The sequence below is a fragment of the Rutidosis leptorrhynchoides genome, unplaced genomic scaffold (assembly GCF_046630445.1).
Source record: "Rutidosis leptorrhynchoides isolate AG116_Rl617_1_P2 unplaced genomic scaffold, CSIRO_AGI_Rlap_v1 contig120, whole genome shotgun sequence".
In the NCBI taxonomy this organism is placed as follows: Eukaryota; Viridiplantae; Streptophyta; class Magnoliopsida; order Asterales; family Asteraceae; genus Rutidosis; species Rutidosis leptorrhynchoides.
Window position 1 is genome coordinate 1 of NW_027266375.1, and position 22,731 is coordinate 22,731.

Genomic DNA, 22,731 nt, shown 5'->3' on the forward strand with positions numbered 1-22,731 from the left:
GAAAGTTTTATCAATGACATAGAAAATGGGGTAAATAGTACATTCCAACACATTTATTTTAAGTTTCTTGGAAAAATCTATAGAAGATGGATTGAGATACATATGGAATGATAGCGGTGTTGTCAAACTAATTTTTAGTTATTTACACCATGGATTGATCGAGATATATGGAGAAAACTCTATAATCGATGAGGGAGGTGAGGGTGATGGTCGGGACGTTAATGTAGGTGTCAATAAGGATGCTGGTCAGGGTACTAATGAGGGGGCTTGTAATAATGCCAGTTTAGGCAAAGATGTAGTCATTGAGAATGAGGGTGGTCTAGTTCATGATGGCGTATTTGATAAAGATGAATATATTAACATAGAGGGTGATGAATTTATGGTGGATAATGATGACGATGACGAGACAAACTTCTTACCCGATGTGAAATTTTTTATTAATGATGATGATTATGATAATGAGGAGCTTTTAGAAGTGAAGAAGAACACCAGAGAGTTTCGCAATAGGGCCACAAAGTATTTGATTGCAAGGGAACCATCCGTGAAATTGGTACCTTCCCAACAACATGCATTTAATGTGGATAATGTAGTTGATTTTGAAGTTGGTTACCAAACAGAGTACTATGAAACGGATGAAGATGAGCATTTGGGGTCTAATTTAGAACTAGAAAATGATAATTTTATTAGATGGAGAAGTAGCTTTTCAAGGTATGATCCTAGTTGTGTTGTACCTATGTTTATTGTGTCTATGATGTTTGATTTGAAAATGCTCTCATAAAGTATTCAATGGCCGAGCGTAGGGAGATAAAATTTATAAAGAATGAAAAGAAATGTGCCAGAGCAAAATGTTTTTGTGAAAGTTGTCTTCAGAGAATCTCTGGATCTATTGATGTTCGTAGTAGATAATATCATGTGAAGACTTATCATTCAAAGCACACTTGTAGCATTAGCTTTAAAAAATAGCGAGGTGACAAGTTCTTGGTTAGCAAATCTTATCTTGCTACAATAAGAGCAAAGCTAACTATTAAAACTTGAGGGAACTTATCAAGGAGCAATTGAGCTTAGATGTGAGTATCAGTCAATCTAGCGAGACCAAGCTATTTGCTTATAAAGTATTGCTGGGAAAATATAAAAAGGAATAGGCAAAATTGTGGGATTATGCAAAGGAGCTTTGGATGAGCAATCCTGAAAGTACTGTTACATTAAAGATTGAAAAGTCTAATATGTAATCTGAGGTATTGTTTGAGAGAATGTATATTTGTTTCGCTGCTTGTAAGAAAGGGTTCTTTGGTGGGTGTAGGAAAGTTGTCGGGTTGGATGGTTGCTTCTTGAAAGGAATTTGTCAAGGTCAGATCTTGTTTGCCATTGGAAGAAATGAAAATGATCAAATGTTTTCAATTGTTTGGGCGGTTGTTAGAGTTGAGAGTAGAGACACCTGGACTTGGTTCTTAATAAATTTGAAGTACGATCTCAATATTATGCACATATATGGACAAGATTGGGTCATAATTAGTGACAAACAGAAGGTAAGTTTCTTATTTATTTAATTTTTCGTTAAGCTTATTATATGATCAAATTTGCAACATATCATTTATATCGTAATCATTTTTTTCTAAGGCCATCTACAAGTTGTGGCTGAGTATAGGATGTGTGCCAAACATATTTATGACAATTAGAGCAAAAAGTATAAAAGTATAAAGGGATACAAATGCAAATAATGTTTTGGTGGTGTGCTAAGAGCAGTACTATGGCAGAGTATGATGAACACTCTCAAGCATTGAAAAAAGTCAGCCCCACTGCATATCATGACTTGGTTTACATAGAACCAAAGCATTGGTCCAGGGCTTTCTTTTCTATTGATGCAAAGTGTGATATTGTTGATTACAACTTATGCAAAACATTCAATGGAAGAATTATGAATTCTAGGTGTAAGTTCATTCACAGTATATTAGAGGACATGCAGATAATGGTAATGACAAGAATTGCATACACAAAGGGATGCATATGCTAGATGGAGAAGAGATTGTGGTCCGAGAATTACAAGAAAGTTAAAAGAAAATAGAGTTGGTGCGACTTAGTGTCAGGTGATATGGAATGGGGATGCTGGATATGAGGTGATGGAAAAGGGTGAGAAGCATGTGGTGCATGTGTTCAAAAGAGTATGCTATTGTAAAAAATGGCAGCTAATTGGCATCTGTTGTCCTCATGATATTTCAACTATAAATCATAAACAAGAGGATGCATATGACTATAATGACGAGTTTATAAGAAAGTCAAGTTCTTAGTTGCATGTGAAGTCCTTTATTGTAATCCCTATTATTTTGTAATGAAATATTTTATTCATTTGATATGATATTTGTTTACTATTCTAGATGTTTACTGCATTGCAATGAACTGGTTTCACTATTTATTAAAGTAGAGGCTCGTTGTCTACTTCAAGTGGGGAAGCAATAAACAGGTTGAGAAATAGCCAAAAACTCAAATAGGAGCTTGCAAACAACCTTCGATTCATTCCCATGAGAAGATTGTACATTTATGTACTTCATGTGGAAGAATACATAACATGCTCAAAACATGTATTAAAATCGCCAATAACACAATGTCTACAAACATACTCTATGGCAAACTCATCATGTTGTTGATCTTTAAATTTCCAAATAACATGTGAGCTAAAATTACTATAAGCATCCACAACACAACCGACATTGTCTTCCATCTCAAATTTTTCTTTTTTCAGCCTTGCTATGTCTTGTTTCACACGTTTCAATTGTGCCTTGAAAGCTCTAACTTCGGCATCCATTAAACTACCATCGTCCTTATCATGGGTTGGAATTGTTTCTTCTTTGACATTGCTTTGGTTAAATTTTTTTGACATACTTCTTGTTAGTTGACTGATTTCCGCATCAATCCAAATAAAAAACCCACGACTTTCCCCAATTATGTATCTCGGGCAAATATAAAATCTCCTTCCTCGATTCTCCTGTGTACATGTTGTCCATAAAGGAGATTTTAGACCACAATAGCAAAACATAGAATTATCTTTGTCAATAAGAGGAATGAAAGTCCTTGATTGTGATGAATTTGCGGATCTTTTCATGAATTCGTGGATCTCTTGTTGTGATGACACCTCATTGTTAGTTCTAGTTGAACTCGTTTTTATGCTTTCAGAATTACATTTGTGTGTGTGTGTGTCTATATATATGATAATTGTCTTTGCAAAATGACATATTTATGAGGACCTTAGCCAGTCCATTAAAGTCAATTGACATGTATATAGGAGCAGCACTTACTGCTAACACAATATGGTTTTTGCCTCAATAACCATCCACTATAGCTATTGCAAAAGACGAACAAATGTAGCATCAAACAATTCATAATATCTATCAAACATTTCAACATTTTACAATGCTGGGGAACGAATGATATGGCTATTCCATACTTCAATATAACAAGATAGCGCTCAAAATAACATTTAGTAGAATTGGAGCATTAAGTACGAACAGAGAAAGAGAACTCTCAATATATATAAAATGGAACCTTAATATTGACTCTCCATATTACAACCTATTTTAGCTCTGAAAAAAGGCTTGTTGCTTTAGTAGTGTGCAATCCGCGGCTTATTTGTGTATTTTGATTTTGGAAGTAAAAGCTACTACCCATACTAAAAGACATTTTGACAGCTTCAGTCAAAGATATGTAATCCAAACTATGCATATCTCATCCACTCATGTTAGAGCCCAGAACAATCAAACTCCAAGAGAATACAAATTGCATTCCTCCACCTTCGCAAAGAAGAAGAAGAAGAAGAAGAAGTTATACTAAGAAACCACGAGCAAAAGTTTCATATGTCAATAAAGCAAGATTCATATTTCAAAACTTCAAAATTTGCATGAGCTATAAATCTGCATTACCTTCTTCAAATAGTTCATTTGAGTGATCACACAATTAGCCAAAACCATGAAAAAAAAGGCAAGATTCATGTTTCCAAATCTTTGCAGATTGGACAAGTAAATTTGCGCAAAGGTGCTAGGCGGGCGTGAGCAAGTGTTGAGTGAAATGGGGGACTCAACCACCATTGATTCAATGGAAGATGAACTTGGCTCGAGGGAAATGGTAAGAAGTGATCGAATTCAAGAGAAAAACTGACAGAAATTCAAGATCTTCACGATTTTAGGGTTCGCGATTTTGGCCAAATCCAAATTGGGGCTTCAGGTAATTTGGGGTTTGGTTCACGAATAGGAGGAAGATAACATTCTTAGTAAAGACTCGGCTTGACATTTTTGTGGTTGACAAACGTGATTGAAGCAAGATGATATCGGATCTAGAGAAAAAGCAAGAGTAATCTGGGTTCTTCGTGAGTTTGTGGTATGTGAAATTGGGGCTTTGCTTGATAAATAGGAGAGAACGGCATTTCTTAGGTCTAAGTGGAGTCTTTTTGTTTCGTTTTGTTTTTTTAATTAAGGAAACGATGCCTTTTTATTTTCCGGCGACCACATCAGCACTGGCCGTGTCACGTAGGATGGTCGGCGTTGACTAGGTAGGCCACATCAGACTTTTCCCGGCAATGGGACTGAATTGGACAATATGCAAAAGGTTTATGACTAAATTGGCTAAATTGAAAGGTTTAGGATTGAATTGGTACAAACACAATAGGTTTATGTTTTTTTTTTTGGTAATTTTCCCTCTGCCAACCTATGCTACAATAGGTTGACATGGTTGCCATGGCTAATGTGTAGAACTTTGTTGCGTGAACCTAAGACAGACCTCCATTGCCTTTTGTCAACATAAAAACATAACGTGAGTCATTAGATGATGAGTGCATTCTTCGTCAGTACCTTGAATAGGTGTTGAAGGAGAGGGAATCTATTGTGACTCTCTTCGATCTTTTGGAGTGACTAAGAACGAACGATGAGCATCACAATGACGTGAGCAGTGATGTCATTGGTCCCCTTAAGTACCGGAAATAATTTCCAAAGGACCTCTTTGTCCTTTTCAGGAAGACCTTGAATTGAGGTTTTGGACGTAAAAATTCCACTTAGATCTACAATGTGGACACACTTTATTTTATTTTATATTAACACTTCATTTCTTTTGCGTAAAATGAATGATTTACAAAACATTTTTTAAAAATAATATTATGTATTGCTTAAAAAAATTAATCAATGGAAACTATTTTTAGTATCGCCAATAATTTATGTCCAAATATTTTTCGTTTATTTATTTTTGTAAGAGATATAAATGATCATTTTTAGAAAAATATTTTCCAAATCATTCATTTTCTGCGAAATAAATGGAGTCTAAGTCAAAAGGTTCTTTCTAAAACTAGCTAGAGAGTGGAAATTTATGATAAGAAAATAGGTTATTTCTAATAAATATAGACAACAATATGGTTTGGGATTAGATTTTAAGAGATAAGAATATAATGCGGAAGAGATAAATATGGAATTTGTATATATTTTCTAAGTAGATAAATGTTTCTAACCCCCCCCCCCCCAAAAAAAAAAAGAAAAAGAAAAAACCTAGTCATAGGTTTGTTGAATGACTATTTAAGATACTAAGATAAATATAATACCACATACAATCAATCTGGGATATGAATAATAAAAGAAAATATATGTATAATATTGAGAGATATGGAGAATCAAGTAAATATCCTAATGTCACTAACATTAAGAATAGTGATCAATATCCAATATTCTCAAGATGGATTTCAAATAATTTATGAAAATACATTTTGATTGTGCCATTCATCACGTATAATATATTTTTGTGTCCATTGTTGTCACGTGCAATTGTGAGACCAAATATGGCATAAATTTTGTTTATGAGATCATTGATTAGTTATGCATTGCGACCACACACCGCCTCACTTCTAATGATTACATGTAAGAAAGCTCAAACTGTGCTGCTAATCATTCCTTGCATATTCTTCAAAAAGGTAAGCATCCAGATGTTTTTCTCATGATATCTTCATCATTATATATTCAAATATTTCAAGTTTATTATATGTATAAATTAACATAACCATTCCGTTTATGTGCATCGACTGGAATTTCATTCATAAACTGGTCTCTAAACAGTAATGGAGCGGCAATCCTATTGAAGATGGAACGAAAATCTATATATTCTCGTTAAATGTTTGATTAACATTTGTTTTTGTTACATGTAGAAAAGAATGTCGCAAAATAGATTGATACAAAAGTGAGATTTTAAAATATTTTTATCATTTTTATGGAGATAAAAAATAGTGAAGAATACCGTTGAGGAAATTATAAGGTGAGTATTTGAAGTTCAATCTGTGAAGTTTCATCTTTTTCAAAGACTCCAAAACTTATAACATAAATATTTCTGTAGGTTAAAAGTCGACGATATCGTGAGTCTTTTACCTGTGTAAATTGAAAATTATTATGTTTAAGAAGAAAATGTTTCCTTGTCTATCATTAATCACAAAAAGTAAATAAGGAACTTAACTTGCCATAGGAAAAATGATAAATATAGTAAAAACTTAAAAATGTAAAATAAAAAAATGGTCACACCTTAACATGAAATTTAAGAAATTGGTCCGAAGATAGTTCCTAGTACTTAAGAAATTTATAGAATTAGTCTTTTGGTTTTGTTTATTATAAGTTGTGGGGGTCAAGGGAGGCAAGAGTCCCTGCTTGCCCCTCTCTATTTTTTGGTTTATCTGTTATAAGTTACTTTGAATGCGAGAAATTGTAATATAAATACAGATACTCTCTACTATACTTAAACTATACATTTAACCATCAAATTGACCTCATAAGTACGAATCTTCCTTGTAGCATCAACATTAATCCATATAACGGGATCAACTTGAACAAAGTGGTATTATTTTCATTGAGATGCGTTCGGGCTAAAGCATTTTAGGAGACGTGGACATTGTGATCTTCACTCGCGCCAATTGACATATAGTCATCTTTCATCTCGCTATCAAGGAGCTTGAAGGAGGATAATGTGAGAACCCACCTGTGCTTAGACACATGTCAACTACTTCAAAACCACCTGCATCTGCGCTATCTCTAACATTTAACCTACCTCCGACAGGTTTAGTCGCCTCACACTTTTTCTTTTCTTTTCTTTTTCTCGGAATCGACAAATTATAGATTTCTTTTTTTTAATCGAAGACAAATTATGGATTATCACAAGAAAAAGTACCAAAAAAGTTCTAAACCTAGTTCAGTCATAAAATTTTCAATTGAATCAATTCAGTCATAAATATTTTGACATTGATATTAATTTAGTCCATCCAGCCAAATTTGGCCGGCCGGAGCTAACATGGATGCCAGCTAGTGGTTGGACATTGACATGGATGTTGGCCGGTGGCCAAACACTAACGTGGGAATTTTTTTTTTTTCAATTTTTTTTTTTTCAATTTTTTTCTTTTCTTTTCTCATTTCTTCCTCTTTGGAATGACCCTGCGGTGGCTGGTGAGCCTTTGGCAAGGCTTGTCAACCATTAGGCGAGGGTTGCAAGCTTCACCCAGGGCCGCGAGCGAAGGTGGCCTCGCCCGTGGCTGGCGGGGCCATGGCGGCCATCTCTAGGCTAGAGGCTTGCGGCCATTGGGCGATGGCCGCCATGGCCTTGCCAGCGAGGCCGCCTTTGCCCGCGGCCCTGGGGAGGTTGGGTGAGGGCCGCGAGGGTCGTAGGCCATTGCAAGGACAATTCATGGAAGAAGAAGAGAGAAAAGAAAAAGGAAAAAGAAAAGAAAAGATTAATAAAATTTCAACAAAAAAATCATTAAAAATTGCCACGTCAGTGTCTACCCACTACCCAGCATCCATCTTAGCTCCGGCGGGTCAAAATTGATTGGATGGACTGAATTTGTACCAGTGTGAAAATGTTTAGGACTGAATTGATACAAATACAATATGTTTATGACTTTTTTAGTACTTTTCCTGATTATTGCAAGAGGATATTCAATTTCAGGCGTGGATTTTGTCCATGTGCCATCTGCACTAAGTAAACATGTCATCCCTGTCCTAGCACCAACGCTAGTGTCCTAAGACTAGCGTTGCACCTAAATTCAATCCCATCTCTAAAAGACTAACCAAAGTTTCTTGGTACAAGTATAAAATGGGAATTGAAACTTGTGATTATCAACTAGTAAATTAATCAAGAGAAAAATTTCTAAAAATGTTCTAAATCTATTGTACTTGTGTCAATGTAGCCCAAAATCTTTTTTTGGTAATTTTCTTGTTAATCAAGTTATGACTGCTTGATCAATCAAAGCGATAACATTATGATTTCAAATTATGCATGCGGTCTTTGTCAATCAGTTGTTGCGTGTGAATAAGACACCATGACATCAAAATTATGTGTGTCCAAGAGTTTCCTCAAAATAAACAGATGATCACACTCTAGAAGATAAGAATTGCAAGGTTAGAATTTGAATTGATGCAAAGTGATCATGATATGGTGTAAAATTTGTCAGGGGAATATGATATATCTGGAGTTCATAAAATAAGTTTGAATGAGGATCTCTTGCTCAAATTTTTATTTTTACTGAAATTTCATTCAAGCTGTAAGGTAAATTTTTATTGTTGATATTAAAGAATGAGTAAAATGTTTTTTTTTTTTTTGGTAAGAATTAATGAGTAAGATGTTATTTTCCATCAAACAAATGAAATCTTAGTAACCACTGGGGTTTGCCCCAGTGGCTATCCTTCCAACTTGGAAGGGGGAGGTGGGGAGTTCGAATCTCCACCTTCTCAAGGGGGGTTGAGGTGGGGATGATTTAGTTTCAGGAGTAGGTTTCGATTCCCACGCCCTGCAATGAGGCTAGACAAAAGTCTAAGAGTGAGTATTAGAGTAGGAATAGAGTAGGACCGATAAAAAAAAAAAAAAAAATCTTACTTTTTTTTTTCTTTTTGGTGAAGGGAGTTGAGGCAAAAGTTCAATTATGTCCTAGGCCCAAACCTACGAGCAACAATTAGGATCCATTCACATTTAGACTGGGCTCAACGGCCCAGCTCGAGTCCCCATTACCAGAAATACAAAAATATATATATGAAAAATTCAAAAAAAATATAATTTGGAAAATGTTTAGGAAAATAGGCATCTACTAGGTCGTTAGATTTTAATATTAGATTTAGCTTAGTTTCATTTCGCAAGTACTCACATAGTTTAGCGATTTTAATGAATACCTTTTTGTTCATTCTAGGTTTATGTACATTAATCTTTTGGAAAAAAAAATTGGATTTCATTTGAATTTAGCTCCAACGAAATCCAACTCATGGGAGTTGCTGTCCTGGAACTTAATAACAAGGCCATGCCAAATTTTTTGACCAACTCATATTAGTTTACTTTAGCGTACTCTATCTTTTAATTGTTCTTTTATTACTATTTTGATAAATTGGATGAGATTCGTTTATATGACTTTTGTGTCGTGATTTATTTGTTCTAAAACAATGGTTAGTTTTCATTTTAAGATCATAATAAACACCAAAAGCATTGCATGGACATTTAGTGAATGAGAATTTTAGGATTCATAATTTGGTAAAAAGACCGTGTGAACACTTTATTAAACAAATAATCAAATTGAAGTGCCAGAATGACATTAATTGAATAAAAGTCCGATAGTCTGTGAAAATTTGTAATTATTCTAAAAGTTTAAGTTATTAAATGAAAGTATGGCTAATTATTCAAATGTTAAGTTGCTCATCCATTATCTAAGTTGCTTTTGGACGGTATGTTGTCATTCCGTGGATGCAGGGAGAATTGTGAAAGAAGAGCAAAGCACTTTCAGAGCGAAAAACTACGTACTCAAACGAAGCACTTGTACATGCCAAGTTAGATACTGGTTGCCCTAAACGTAGGCAACTTACAAACTCATCAGGACTCAGCAAACAGCCCTTTTATTTCATGTCCCGGCCTATGGAGTTCTCGCATAACTCCTTTATTGTGGACATGGACCAACAGCGAGACGCATTGGTTCCCTAATGTGCGCCATGGCAACACTCAAACTTGACAATGTTCTTCATCATGCGGGGACAAACCGGACACTTCACGTCCTCCGGGATGTAGCCCACCATGTTCGGGATGTAAAAGTGGTGGCACCTCGGAAGGACGAAGACCCGCTCGCGGTGCTTCTGGAAGGCCGCATCGAACGTTGTCTCATTCCCTCTGACCTGCTTCCTCCAATTGGTCTCGTACTGGGACAAGACCTTGGTGACGTCAACAATCGAGTCGTTGATCACGACCCGCGACCCCCTTGTGAGGATAGCGAACCCACCGTCCTTCTTGAAGTTGGTGTAGAGGCTGAGGATGTCCTGCATGAGGGGTTCGTGCACATCCGCTTTGGTTTGCAGTTTCAACAGCATAAGGCTTTCGAAGCGACTCCAGAAGAGCTGATTTTTGGTGACATTGTGGGCGGCGATGGGGACACCATCTTCGATAATCTTCTTCACTGGCTCCTCAATTTCCTGGATTGCCTTGTTGTCTTCAGCTCCATAAAGGAGGATGTACTTTTGAGACTTGATCTGATCAGTGATAATCAATCGGATGAGTAATCAATGAAATAAGTTCTTATGGATCAGTCCTCATATCTCTACAATACAAAGCAAACGATCATGCTCTAATTTCAAGTTTTCCACAAAATTTCAGCAAAGCCTACCTCTAACTTAAGATGGGTCGTATATGTTAGCAGAAAAAAGACCCTCATTTTTTATCTGATAAATCTTCCAATCAATTTAAATCAAAATCTTTTCTAACCCTCTATCAATTAATTAAGATCGCTTTATAATTTAACGCAGAGCACAGTTTTTCTTCGTTAAACGAAAGGGTAAAAGGAAAGTGAAAAAGAATAAGAAAACATAGAACTACTTACAGCTTCATTTATCTTAGGAATGACCATGTCAGTCAACAAGAGCTCAAACCAGCTGATGCCAGGCTTGCTACATAGGCTTGCTCCCACTGATTCAGTGAAAGGGAAAGCATCCCATTCCCAAAGCCTCATCATGCTCATGGCATTTTTGTTTGAGACTCTTCCTTGGGGATCCAACACAGTCACGATGGTCTCTTGCCTATAGTGCCACTTTTCCTTGATGATCTTGATGGCCACCCTGTTGATAAGTTTTGGGTAGTGCACTGAGTACCACGGCATTTGCGACTGTAGATTCTTGAACTGGTTGTTCACATCCTCGCCTTCTTGCTCGATGATCGGAACCCACATGATCTCATAGCGCTCTTCATGGAACTTGCACTCGCTGTAGATCTTGATGAGGATGGAAAGGTCGTGAGAGGTCAACTTTAGGTCGGAAATCAGCAGCATCACATTCTTCCTCCGCAGGGACTCGACCTTATCCTGTTTGTAGGGGAACGATGAATAAGGATCGACATTTCACTCCTTTGGTCGCTACCACTAAAGTCAACCAGACAAATTTACGCAAGGGCAAAAACTAGGTATATAAGTGCCACTTAGGTGAGAACAAATGTTATGTCTTGATTTCAGCAAATCAGTTGAAAAAGAAATCTTTGACAAGGACGAGTTTACGACCATAGCATCATTGCGGTACTCAACTAGGAACATAAAGTTTGACAGAAAAAAAAAAAAACATAGTGTTGTGGAATTAGAGAGTTAGAAGATTGAACCGTGGTCTTCTTTGAGCCAATGTAAAGTGGCTGAGGATCGTCCTTGATGTAAACTAAGGCCTTGATGAGCTCCACATTATCAGTAGGGGCATTGAATAGTCTTTGCAGCCTCTGATACTCTCTAATTTCCTCTGCGTTCAAATTGAAACTTATGAGAACGTTAGTCTAATATTCAAAGCATAAATATCACAAATTGAATAAATTAACTTTTACCCTTTTTTTGTTTATAATCTTCGTAATGTTTGTTGATAGTGTGGTGGATCATGTTCACTTTCCGCGCAAAGGTCGAGAGATCTTTTCCCTTGTAGCTGAAAATAACAGGAAGCCCTCTTTAAGAAAAAGAAAAAGATAACGTTCTCCTTTAAAATTTGAGTCTGTTGAAATGCTTGTAGATGATTCATTACATGTTTCCATAAAAGAAATAAAATAAAGACCGTAAAACATGTTTCTTTTTTCCCAAAAGAGATGCAAAAAAAGGGATTGTTAGTGACTCGTACTCATCGACAAGGCTGATGAGGCTGGTGAACTGAATTGAGCAAGCGAGGACACTGATGATGATCTGATAAACGCTGCTTGGGATGTCGATTGCTGTGGACAGCTCAGGAACATCTTTGCTGTCGTGCTCGAATTCCACGATGCACTCGGTCATGCTCAATGTGGTCTTGATCATTTCATTCAGAACTCCATACACTTGGATCTTTTGCACGTCCGAGGGCTTGGTGATTGCAGGTAACCCCTTGAGTATGGCCAGCGATTCAGCGAGCTTGTCCGATGGTTGGATCTGAGCGAGTCGCCAAAAGTCGCCATAGAATAGAGCGAGCGACGATAGGGTAATCACAGCCTTGTTGACCCAAGAGTAGCTCGACAGCTCGTGAAAGATCGAGATCATCGTTTCGCGCACATTTTTGGTGTCTAATGCCTTGCATGTGATCTGATAACATGATGATGATGATGATGATGTCAATACGTGGGATTAGCTATTACCAAGCTCTAAACGGTAAAAATAGTCAAAACAAAAGCCATTCTTCACTTAAAGGAAAAAAAATATATATTGGAAGGGACATAATAACATACCTCACAAGCCACTTCATTGATTGCTGCTAGGGGTGGATTGAAGCCTTCTTTTGGTTGCTTGAATGCAGGGCTTCCAGATCCTTGAGTGCTCTACAGTGTATGCATATGTAAGACTAATTGCTAGAGAGAGAGGGAGGCACTAATTAAACGAAATGATGAGAAAAAATTCTTGGTTTTTAACTGTTAAAACTAAGGAAATCCACAGTTATCCCATAGAAATTACTTATAGATATATGATCAGAATTTATATCTAAAAAATTGTCAGTTTTTATTCAAAACTTTACTAATAATGAAGGTATATGTTAAGATGCAGTTGTTTCTTGAAAAAAAAAATCTAAATATTTTAGGAATGAAATCATTTTCATTGATAATGAAAAAAAAAATTCGATTTTTTAAAGTGTTATAAATTCATTAATATTCGAAAAATGCTTATTAAATCACACTAAACAAAAGCATTCTAAAAGTATGTTATCCACCACGCCGCCAGCCTACAGGCCACGGCAACGACGGTCCCAAGCACCACAAACGACTGGGAGCGCCGGGTCTCTCCCTCCCCTATGATTGATGTCGTTGAGGGGACGGAGCTGTAGCCGCACACAAGCTTGACCCGAGATTGAACGTGATTGTGGGATCTTTGGCACGGCAGCACTCGACCCGAGCCCTAGATCTCAAATCCAGGGCTTGGTCAATCTCAGATTCAAGATCTAAAGCTCAAAAGTGTGGGCCGAATTCAGGCTAGAAGATGGCGACAAAAGCCACGGCCTACCAAGTGAAAATCAAAGGTGACGAGCCGCCAGCCAAGAGCTGAGGCACGGGTGGTGACCGGGTGTGGAATGCAAAGGTCGCGATGGTGGTTGAGGGCGAGGCAACAACTGTCGGCTATTATGGTGGTAGTCCTTGCACGGTGGTCCACAATTCTGTACGGAGGTTGTAACGGGTGGCAGGCAGCCTAACCTTGGTCATGCAATTTCCAACATATCGGCATTATGCTCACCTCCTAGGTGGGATTTTTTTTTTTTAATATCTGGATTTTATGTTACCTCAAGCATCAGAATGGATAAAAATTATCCGATCAAGGGTTGTATGCAGCCCATAAAAAACAATGTTGTGATTTATTCGCGAAAGCTAGTCAAATTCACTACGGTTTACACCATAGACTCACCCTTTTGAAAGATTGATAAGCTTACTTAGTAAAACCTTTTTAGACTGAATCTCTCACACGCGCCAACACATGCACAAAACACATGACATTATTTCAATTTTTACCTTAGGGTTGACGACAGAGTCGGCAATCGCAGCAGTTCCACGGAGGGCGTTGTCGACCAGAAGGAAGAGAGACTCGACATCAACGTCTCCTTCGTCAGGAGCGTGAATGTCGACCATCTCCTTCATGAACTTCTCGTCGTCGAAAATGGCAAGCAGGCTGTTCAACATGGTCTGGTCAACCTTGCTTCTCTCCCTCCGGAGAATCTGGCCGAGGGTCTTGCTCGCCATTATCTCGAATCTCAAAGAAATAGAGCAAGAGGAGAGAGGCTAGGTTTTTTGAGTGTTTAGAGAGAGCAAAACTAGAGGAGGAAGAGAGTGCGTGGGCGGTGTGGTGTGGTGAGGGCAGGCTTGCTCTATTTATAGCCGTGGATGCAAGGAAAGAGAGTGGAGATACAAAAGATTATGGTTGAAAAAATGTTTATAGGCGAACGAAAAACTATCCAGAAGAGAGTGACCAATATCAACAAATATCCAAGCATTACTACGAAATTGGCATGCTCGTCACAGAATTTTATTTTAACAATAAAGTCTCAGTGGACGAGCTCGTTACTGCAATCCTAACAAGGTGTGTGTATGTATATAAAATCAAGCGTTGAACTCAGCACCGCCTTAGATGAACCAAGGACTTTTGAGATTGAGATGGGTTTCATATTCGAAATTGATACCATTTCTTCATGTATGTTGAAATTAATTTCGTATGACTTGACCAATCAAATTACCATCACAAGTTTCCATTTGTGAAGTAATTTTTTTATAGGTTAATACCACGAAAAATTCCAAATTGGTGTATATGTGAAAAATTTACCGAAACTATTTTTTTTAATATCAAAAACTCTAAACTAGTACATTTATAACAAAATTATTCTCCCTTTGTTATGAATTTACACTCCTCTTTGCCAAATTTACTCGTTTTAAAGTTCTAAATCACCCAATTTCTGAAATCCTCATTCATTAGCTAAATACTGTCATTGTTGTGAATAAATGAGTATACAACTATACTTTGGGTGTGTTTGTTTTGCGGAATATATTTTTAGGGAAAACATTTTCCTCATTTTTCGGCGTTTGGTTTGCCTAGGAAAATGAGTCAACGGAAAACGTTTTCTTAGTCAATAGAAAAAGTTTTCCTATCATAACTTAAATTTAGGAAAATGATTTCCCCTTTAAAAGAACTGGAAAACATTTTTTGAATCCACCAAAGCTTAGATTTGGTGATTGGTTTGCAAACAATTGTTTCTATAAAATTATATTTAAAAAAATTTGAATTTTACATTTTTCATTTCTTAAAAAATTTAGAAATTTTTAATTTTTAATTTTTCTTTTGTTCCTTTTTCTTGTTCTTTTTCTCCATCCATCGCCAGTCACAAGGACAACCGGTGAACTTTGGCCTCGCTAAATTAGGCAAGTTCACGGCCTCCGGTGGCAAGGCTTGAGCTCGCCCGAGGCCAGTGAGCCTCAAGCCTCGCCAAATCGGGCGAGTTTGTGGTCTCTAGGGCAATCCTCGAGCCTCACCAAATCGGGCTAGCTCGTAGCCTCTAGCAACAAGTTGATGAGGCTCGAGCTTCACCACCAAAGGCCGGCGAGCCTAGACCCTCGCCAGATCGGGTGAGCTTGCGGCCTTAGGCAACGAGGCTTGACCTTGCCGAGCCAACAAGCTTCCGATGAGCTTGCAATGAGGTTCAACGGCAAGTGGCAAGGCTCACCAAATCGGGCGAGCTTGCGACCTCCAATGACAACTCAAGCTCGCCCCTTGTAAACCAGCTGGGGACGAAGCACCAAAGGAAGCAGAAGAGATGGCACGAGGAAGCAAAGGAGCAAAGGAGAAGAAGAAGGAAAAGAGAAAAAGGAAAAAAGAAAAATAAATAAATAATAAAAATGATTAAAAATTCGAATTTTTTAAAATTAAAAATTTATAAAATAAAAAAATCAAATTTTTATATGGCTTAGAAAAAGTGTGAAATTATTTTCTAATAGAATTCAAACAGCAGAAAACATTTTCGATTATACATCACTAAATAAAGAAAAACAAATCGTACTCATGGAAAATGCTTTCTAGAAAAGCATGTTTATTTATTATTGAGTTTTCTGCTAAACAAATGGAGCATTTGTTTATGTGTATGCTTATCTTTAGATGTATTAGCCTATGTTTGCACATCATATTTTATACTATTTATTAGCATTTCTTTAGTGACGGAAAAAAAATTTTCAGTAGTGTGAGATATTTTGATAGAATAATAATTTCTAGTAATCATTGGGAACCCTTACCAGCTTTTATATGTTATAAAACGTGGAGGGAAAATCAAAGAGAAATTGGTCGAGAAAATGGAGGACGCGATTCACGTGTTAGATAGGAACAAGGTGCTTTGATTTTGCATCGTCCCTTTTCTCTCTCTCTCTCTCTCTCTCTCTCTCTCTCTCTCTCTCTCTCTCTCTCTCTTTTTCCAAGAATTCATTAGCACTCCTTTAAGCAGGGACTTTCTTGGATGCTCGACTTGGTAAAAGGGCTCCTCACCAAAAATAAGAGGGGCTTTCACTCCTACAAAGACTTCCGCGGCCCATCCTTTTGCGAATTGTATGGACGGTGAGCTACACAAATATATTCTTTATTTTAAGATACTCATGCTCGCATGTCTCGTAACCCTAATTCTCCCCGTATCTTTTTCATCCCTAGAAAGAGGAAGTACCCTCTAGTTATTTTACATTCTAGAGATCCTGAGATTTGGACGAAAACTGAGATGAAACTTTTTAGGGACTTGCTTAACACTGTATATCTCCCTTTCCAAGAATTCAGTGGCACTTTGATTAGGCCTTAAATGAATTTAAGTTGCAACATTAACTAATTAGGGTTACGTACTTAGATAAATTTTAATCTCTGAAGATTAAGCTAATTAGAACCCCTTTTTCTACTAACCATTTTAAAACTTATTTCTTGCTTTGATTATTACATCTTAGTTTTTTTAAAAATTTCCTGATCATGAAGATTTCGTTATCCTGATTTCATGATGTCTCATGTATAAGAAAATATATGATTGAATGGGCTAAAAGATATTCTGCCAAAATTTCATTGATAAATTCAAATGTAGTTAATAATATTATCAAATATTTACATGATATATAATTCCAAAACAATATCGAAAGATTTAACTGGTAATAGTAAAGTCAAGTTTGACTTGATAACTATTGAATCAAACCACACACTAGTAAATTCAATTTAATTTTGTAGTTTTGTACTCCTCCAAGTAAAGAATTTAAAATAAGTTGGTGGACACCCCCAAATTTGAATACTTTCCGGTATTTATTTAAACCCCTAACCAGCTAAATAGTTTGCCATCTACCAAATACATCCACTTATAGAATGTACAACTTGCGATTATGTACCCAGTTTCACTAATCTAGCATTCAATCAGCAAATTCACCGTGGATCACTAGTATCATGTATTCGCTTTCTCTTGTGCCCTTATTTTCGGAAACGGAATGGGTTTCAATCTCATTTTTTGGTTTATTAAGAACGGGGTGTTTGGAAGTCTTTGGTCATCTTTTTAAATGAATGTCACTTAATTTCTTATGCATGTCAAATAGATAAAGAGCAAGAAATCAACACACAAAGTAACCCTCCAAAAGAATATGCAAGTAAGATGATTCATAATCAATTTTTAAACGTGGAAAGATCGAGAAAGAGGTCGCTCAATCGGCTGGACTTGCCTTGCATTGACACCTTTCGAGAATCAAATCAAATCTTGTCCCTAACTTTATATCAACTCAGTTTTAGTGGTACAATAGCTCCATCATCATATGTTTTCTTAGTCACCTGCCAAAGGCAAGAATGCGGATGCTTTTGTAAGTTTGCTATTAACCGATGAAAGAAACAGTGCATTAATCTCGCACCGGTGTCATACGATGGATGAAATGGTCAAAATTGCAAAAATAAAATGTAAAAGCAATGGGCATACCTACAATCATGAATAGAGGCAATAAATGGACCTTTATGTTACTTTTTTTTCCCATAATACAACTTATGTAAATCTGTTCATTTGATTAATCTTTTATAAAAACACACAAATGTTCGGTCCTATGATTTCATTAGCCGAACGAGAGACATAGTCTCCAAAATTATTCTTAGTTAATGAAGTTGCAATTGAGCAAAATATCCATCAATCCAAATCGAATACTACACCCCTTTTCCTTTGGTTCTGATAAGGCTAGACCTTCAATTGCTGTCAAGTATATTGAGGGACGTCATTAATCACTCAAGCCATTACGTCAACACAAAATGGACAGAAAAGGTAGTAAATTCTTATAATTACTTTATGTCGTCGTGTTTCATTATGTTGTTTCTCTTTCGACATGTGGGGGAGGGTGGGTAAGAAGGCTGGGGGGGGGGGGGGGACCAGTTTTTGATGTTAATAAAGAGAGGGTGGAAGGACCAACGAGAAATCTAAGGCTTTTCATTTAATTGCCTCGATAGGTAGGTACAACTGGCCCCAATAGGACGTATTTAGATTCAGACCGACAACCACCCATTAAAATCTCTTAGATCCGAGACAATATCTCTCTACTTCATTAGAAAAATACATTATTGGTGACCAGAATCGTTAGACCAATCGCTACAAGCAAATCCAATGGTAATGAGTATGTTCCTAGTCCCTCTTCATTATAGATGCTAATAATGTTTATCAGAATAGTCAACCTCCCATAAGAATTATGCAAATTCTTGAATCTTCTAATCAAGGCCCAAACGATGAAAATAACAAATTAATGCCAGTCAAAATAATCAAATCGATAATAATAATATGACAAACCAAACTAATCAATAGGTTAATCAAACGCCAAATATTAAAAATATAAGGCCAGTGACTCCATTGATACCACCCAATGTGAATACTCTTGTACGTCTAATTGCCGATTGATGTTAATATAGATGATCCAGGAAGACCAACATCACCATCTAGGGGTCAAGATGGCCAACGAAATCCTCAATTAACCCAGCATGGTGTTAAAAAAGTTCGACAACACTTCTATCTAGATAGGGGTGTTGCTAGACCCGTGTATGGGAAACTTTATACTTATTGGATCAACAATTAGCTTTTTCCTAGAGGCTTTAAAATCCCCGATTTCGCCATCTTTACTGGCAAGGAAGAACAATTGACCATGGAGCATTTTAGCCCATTTGTAGCCCAATATGAGGAAGTAGAAACAAATGAGTTCTTAAGCCTTAGGTTGTTTTTAGTGTCTTTATGTATAATTGGGCAAAGATTAAAAAAGATGAAATAAAAAAAAAAGACAATTTTATTCTCAATTTTATAGAAGATACTTGAAGTATCAATCGCTAACTTGGCTAGGCTCTATCAATACAACAATGAGTCAATCAATCAGTATATTGTTTGATTTAAAATGTTAGCAATAGATACCTCACTTCACTCTCAGATAAAAAGTTCATAAATTTGGAATTGTTGAAATTCAACATAAGAGCAAGAGTCGAAGGTCAAGATTTTGCCAATCTATTCCAAATGGCAATGAAAATGTCCAAGTATGAGCAACTACTTAAAAAAAGAGATAAAGAGTAACATGAAGACACCACACAAAACGTGGCTTCAGTGGAAATATATGAGCTAATGGATGAATCTAACCAACGTAAAAATATTAAAATAGCTGTGGCAAAGTAGTGCTCGACAAGTTTTATGTTTTTCCAGCCTTAAAGCCTTCCAAAATAAAGAAAACAACAATGACTAAGACTGAAGACGCTCAAGTTTGCTCATTCAACATTAATAAATCTAACAAAATTTGAGTTACTTTTGAAAGATGGCATAATTAAATTAACCAAAGGCCAAGTAATTTCAAGAAAAAGACGATTTAGTAAAGAAATTGCTAGTGACGCCATTCATTGAGCCATACTTCAATTAATTGTCCCTAAAAATAATTCAAGAGGCACTTGGGTGGCAAAATCAAATTTACTGATGATAATAGGATATATGATAACTCTTGATTATCTAACTTAGAAGAAATGAATAGTTGATAATTATTCAATTTTTTATGTGAGTATACTAGAAAATGTCCAAAAATTGTGGTATACACCACTAAGGTAGTGGAGTTGATGCAACCATTGAATAGTAGAGTAAATATATTCATCAAAGTAATGAATTCGTTTTAACTATCAAATAATAAAATTGATGCGACCTTTAAATAACAGTCCTGTATATATTCATATAACCGTCAAGTAATAAAATCTTGATAACTATTTGTACTAGTCGATTGCGAGCCATAAAACTTGCATTGTACTCTCTGTATAGGATTAAAGTGCAATTAGTGTAACTTTATCTTCCGTAGGGTGGATCCGTCCTAGTCCCGATTTTGCATTGCACCATGGGATGAGGGACACGTTCGACGACGGAGTGCTTTCACCTGGATCTGTTTCCATATCGGGATGTACCATGGCAATGACTGAAGTACGGTTTTTGTCTTCAAACGTGTTCCACTCATCAACCGTTTTGGACGACTTTTTGGAGTAAAGTCAATCCTTGCCAGTACAGAGAATTTACATGCAACCATTCGGACAAATTTGTAGTGTGAACCCGAGACCTCGCCTTTGCGGACCCAATGAACACGGCCTTGAGTCGCGAGCCGACAGAGATAAGGAATGCACGTCTCTTCCCAACACGTGCCAAAAGAGAAAGGACTCTATCATGACTAATAATGAACGATGACTTTTTATATATATTTCTCCATTGTACTTTTTATAAACAACCGTTGCTCAATCAAAGAATGCCCAATTATTCATATTTACTTCCAGATTACCACAACATTCCAGCACCTTTTATATTGCTGACAGCAATTGTTACCAATATTAGTGTTTTTAATTTTCTTGTCATTTATGTTTCTCATCCAACAACCAACACATGACCCTTCACTCGTTGGTCCATAATTTGGTGAGTATCTTGTCCGACACTTTTCGATATATTAGGGTATCAACTCTTATTTTTAAATGAGCCATAAAATTCTTCATTTTCTCTAACATGCTCTACTTGCTCCCTCTCTCAGTTATTATCATGTCCTCTTTGTTCATGAGATTAGAGTTAGGGGTGTGCAACGGGAATCGCCCGAACCGGGAACCGGCCGGATCGGATCGGACCGGACCGGACCGGTTGGTTTTGGGCGGTTCCCACGGTCGGCGGTCCGGTCCCCGGTTCCTAATCTTGGAACCGGCGGCTGGTCGGTCCGGTTCCCGGTTTCAAGGTGGGAACCGGACCAAACCGGACCGACCGGACTGAACCAAATTTTTTTATATATAATTTATATACATAAAATTAATAAAACATATAAATATGATAACTTATTGCAACCAAAATTGCAATTTGAGGTAGCAACCTCTTATGTGGCCAAGAGACCATTAAAATCCTTTTTGTTACTCTTTTATTTATAGAAAAAATCTCCTTGATAGTTTCGACGTGGGACTAAGACTTCAAGAGATCCCGTGAATCACACAAGTGAAGTTTGAATATTTTGCACGTGGAGCACGTGTGATTAGTTTTGTTGAATTGCCCGAGAATTGAATTGAATTGATCGGTCAAGAGCGTGGTCACTCTTTAGTTCTTTAGTGCAAAAAAGTAGAGTTGATTTTTTTGGACCGGACCGGACCGGACCGGAACCGATGGTCCGGTCCACGGTTCACAATTTTGGGAACCGGTGCTCCCAGTCCGGTTCCCGGTTCCAAGGTGGAACCGGACCGAACCGGGAACCGATCACCCCTAATTAGAGTTCTCGTGTGTCTTTATATATAAAGAACACCTATTATTTTTTTTATCATAACAAGGATGAGAGTGTGCAATTAGCGTAACTACCTCTCTTAAGGGTTGCCATTGGAACTCCATATCATGCCACAAAGTATTTCGATTATGGGTTTGTCAAGTCCAACTTTGCAATACCCCAACGCTACGTGTTCATTTCACACACGCAGAGATTATCCTCTTATATGTACATAGATTTGTTTCTATAATATAATGTGCCATGACAATGACTGAACTACGTTGTTTGGCTACAAAGCGCTCTACAGGTCTCCAGGGTACATTGAATCCTAGCAAATACATGCAAATACATATAGAAAAAGCCACGAAAAGAGAACCGAAAGGACAAATATGTTGTGTGAACCTGAGACGAGGCGACCTCCATTGCCTTGGAGGGCCCAAGACTGCAGCTTCAGTCACGAGACGAAACAGATCATGAGCGCAATGTCTACTCGTCATTATCGTAATGCGTGCCAAAAAGAGAGAGGGTTACAACGGACCAGTTGTCACTTCTTAGGACTATAATTGGGAAATTCGAATTTAATGTGACTTGATGGGCCGACCAATTGTCCACGGACACATCGATAATCGTACACTGAATTCCTAATTTATTGAACATTTCGAAATTCATATGTTTTAAATGTTTCAACGTTAACTTAAAGTTTTCCAGTGCTATAAAAAAAAGTTAAATATAAAAGTTAGAAGTCGAGAGGCCTGTCGTGCTTTATAAAAAATGTATGCATTGTACCTTAGTTTGGCACTAATTTGAGTTATTTACTTAGTCTAATGAGTTTGGTGTTTGTGATTTAAGTATCATCTATCATTACTCAACATTCTCAAGATGAATTTTAAAATAATTGAGAAAATACATTTTGATTGTGACTTTCATCACATATAATGAATTTCCTAACTTTCATCACATATAATGAATTTCCTATCTGTCACTATGGCCTAAATTTTGCTTATATGAGAGCATTCATCAGTAACGTATTTCAACTTGAAATTT

At 36.9% G+C, this 22,731-nt stretch overlaps 1 protein-coding gene across 1 annotated transcript; it reads right to left on the bottom strand.

The window, feature by feature from the left end:
- Window positions 1–9,956: 9,956 nt before the first annotated feature.
- Window positions 9,957–14,178, bottom strand: LOC139881153 (protein SIEVE ELEMENT OCCLUSION B-like). The gene is made up of 7 exons (XM_071865669.1): window positions 13,951–14,178; window positions 12,685–12,774; window positions 12,045–12,541; window positions 11,882–11,939; window positions 11,611–11,775; window positions 10,847–11,323; window positions 9,957–10,499 (listed from the first exon to the last, which is right to left on the bottom strand). Exons 1-7 carry the CDS (start codon window positions 14,176–14,178, stop codon window positions 9,957–9,959), a joined length of 2,058 nt encoding a protein of 685 aa, XP_071721770.1.
- Between the last annotated feature and the right edge of the window lie 8,553 nt (window positions 14,179–22,731).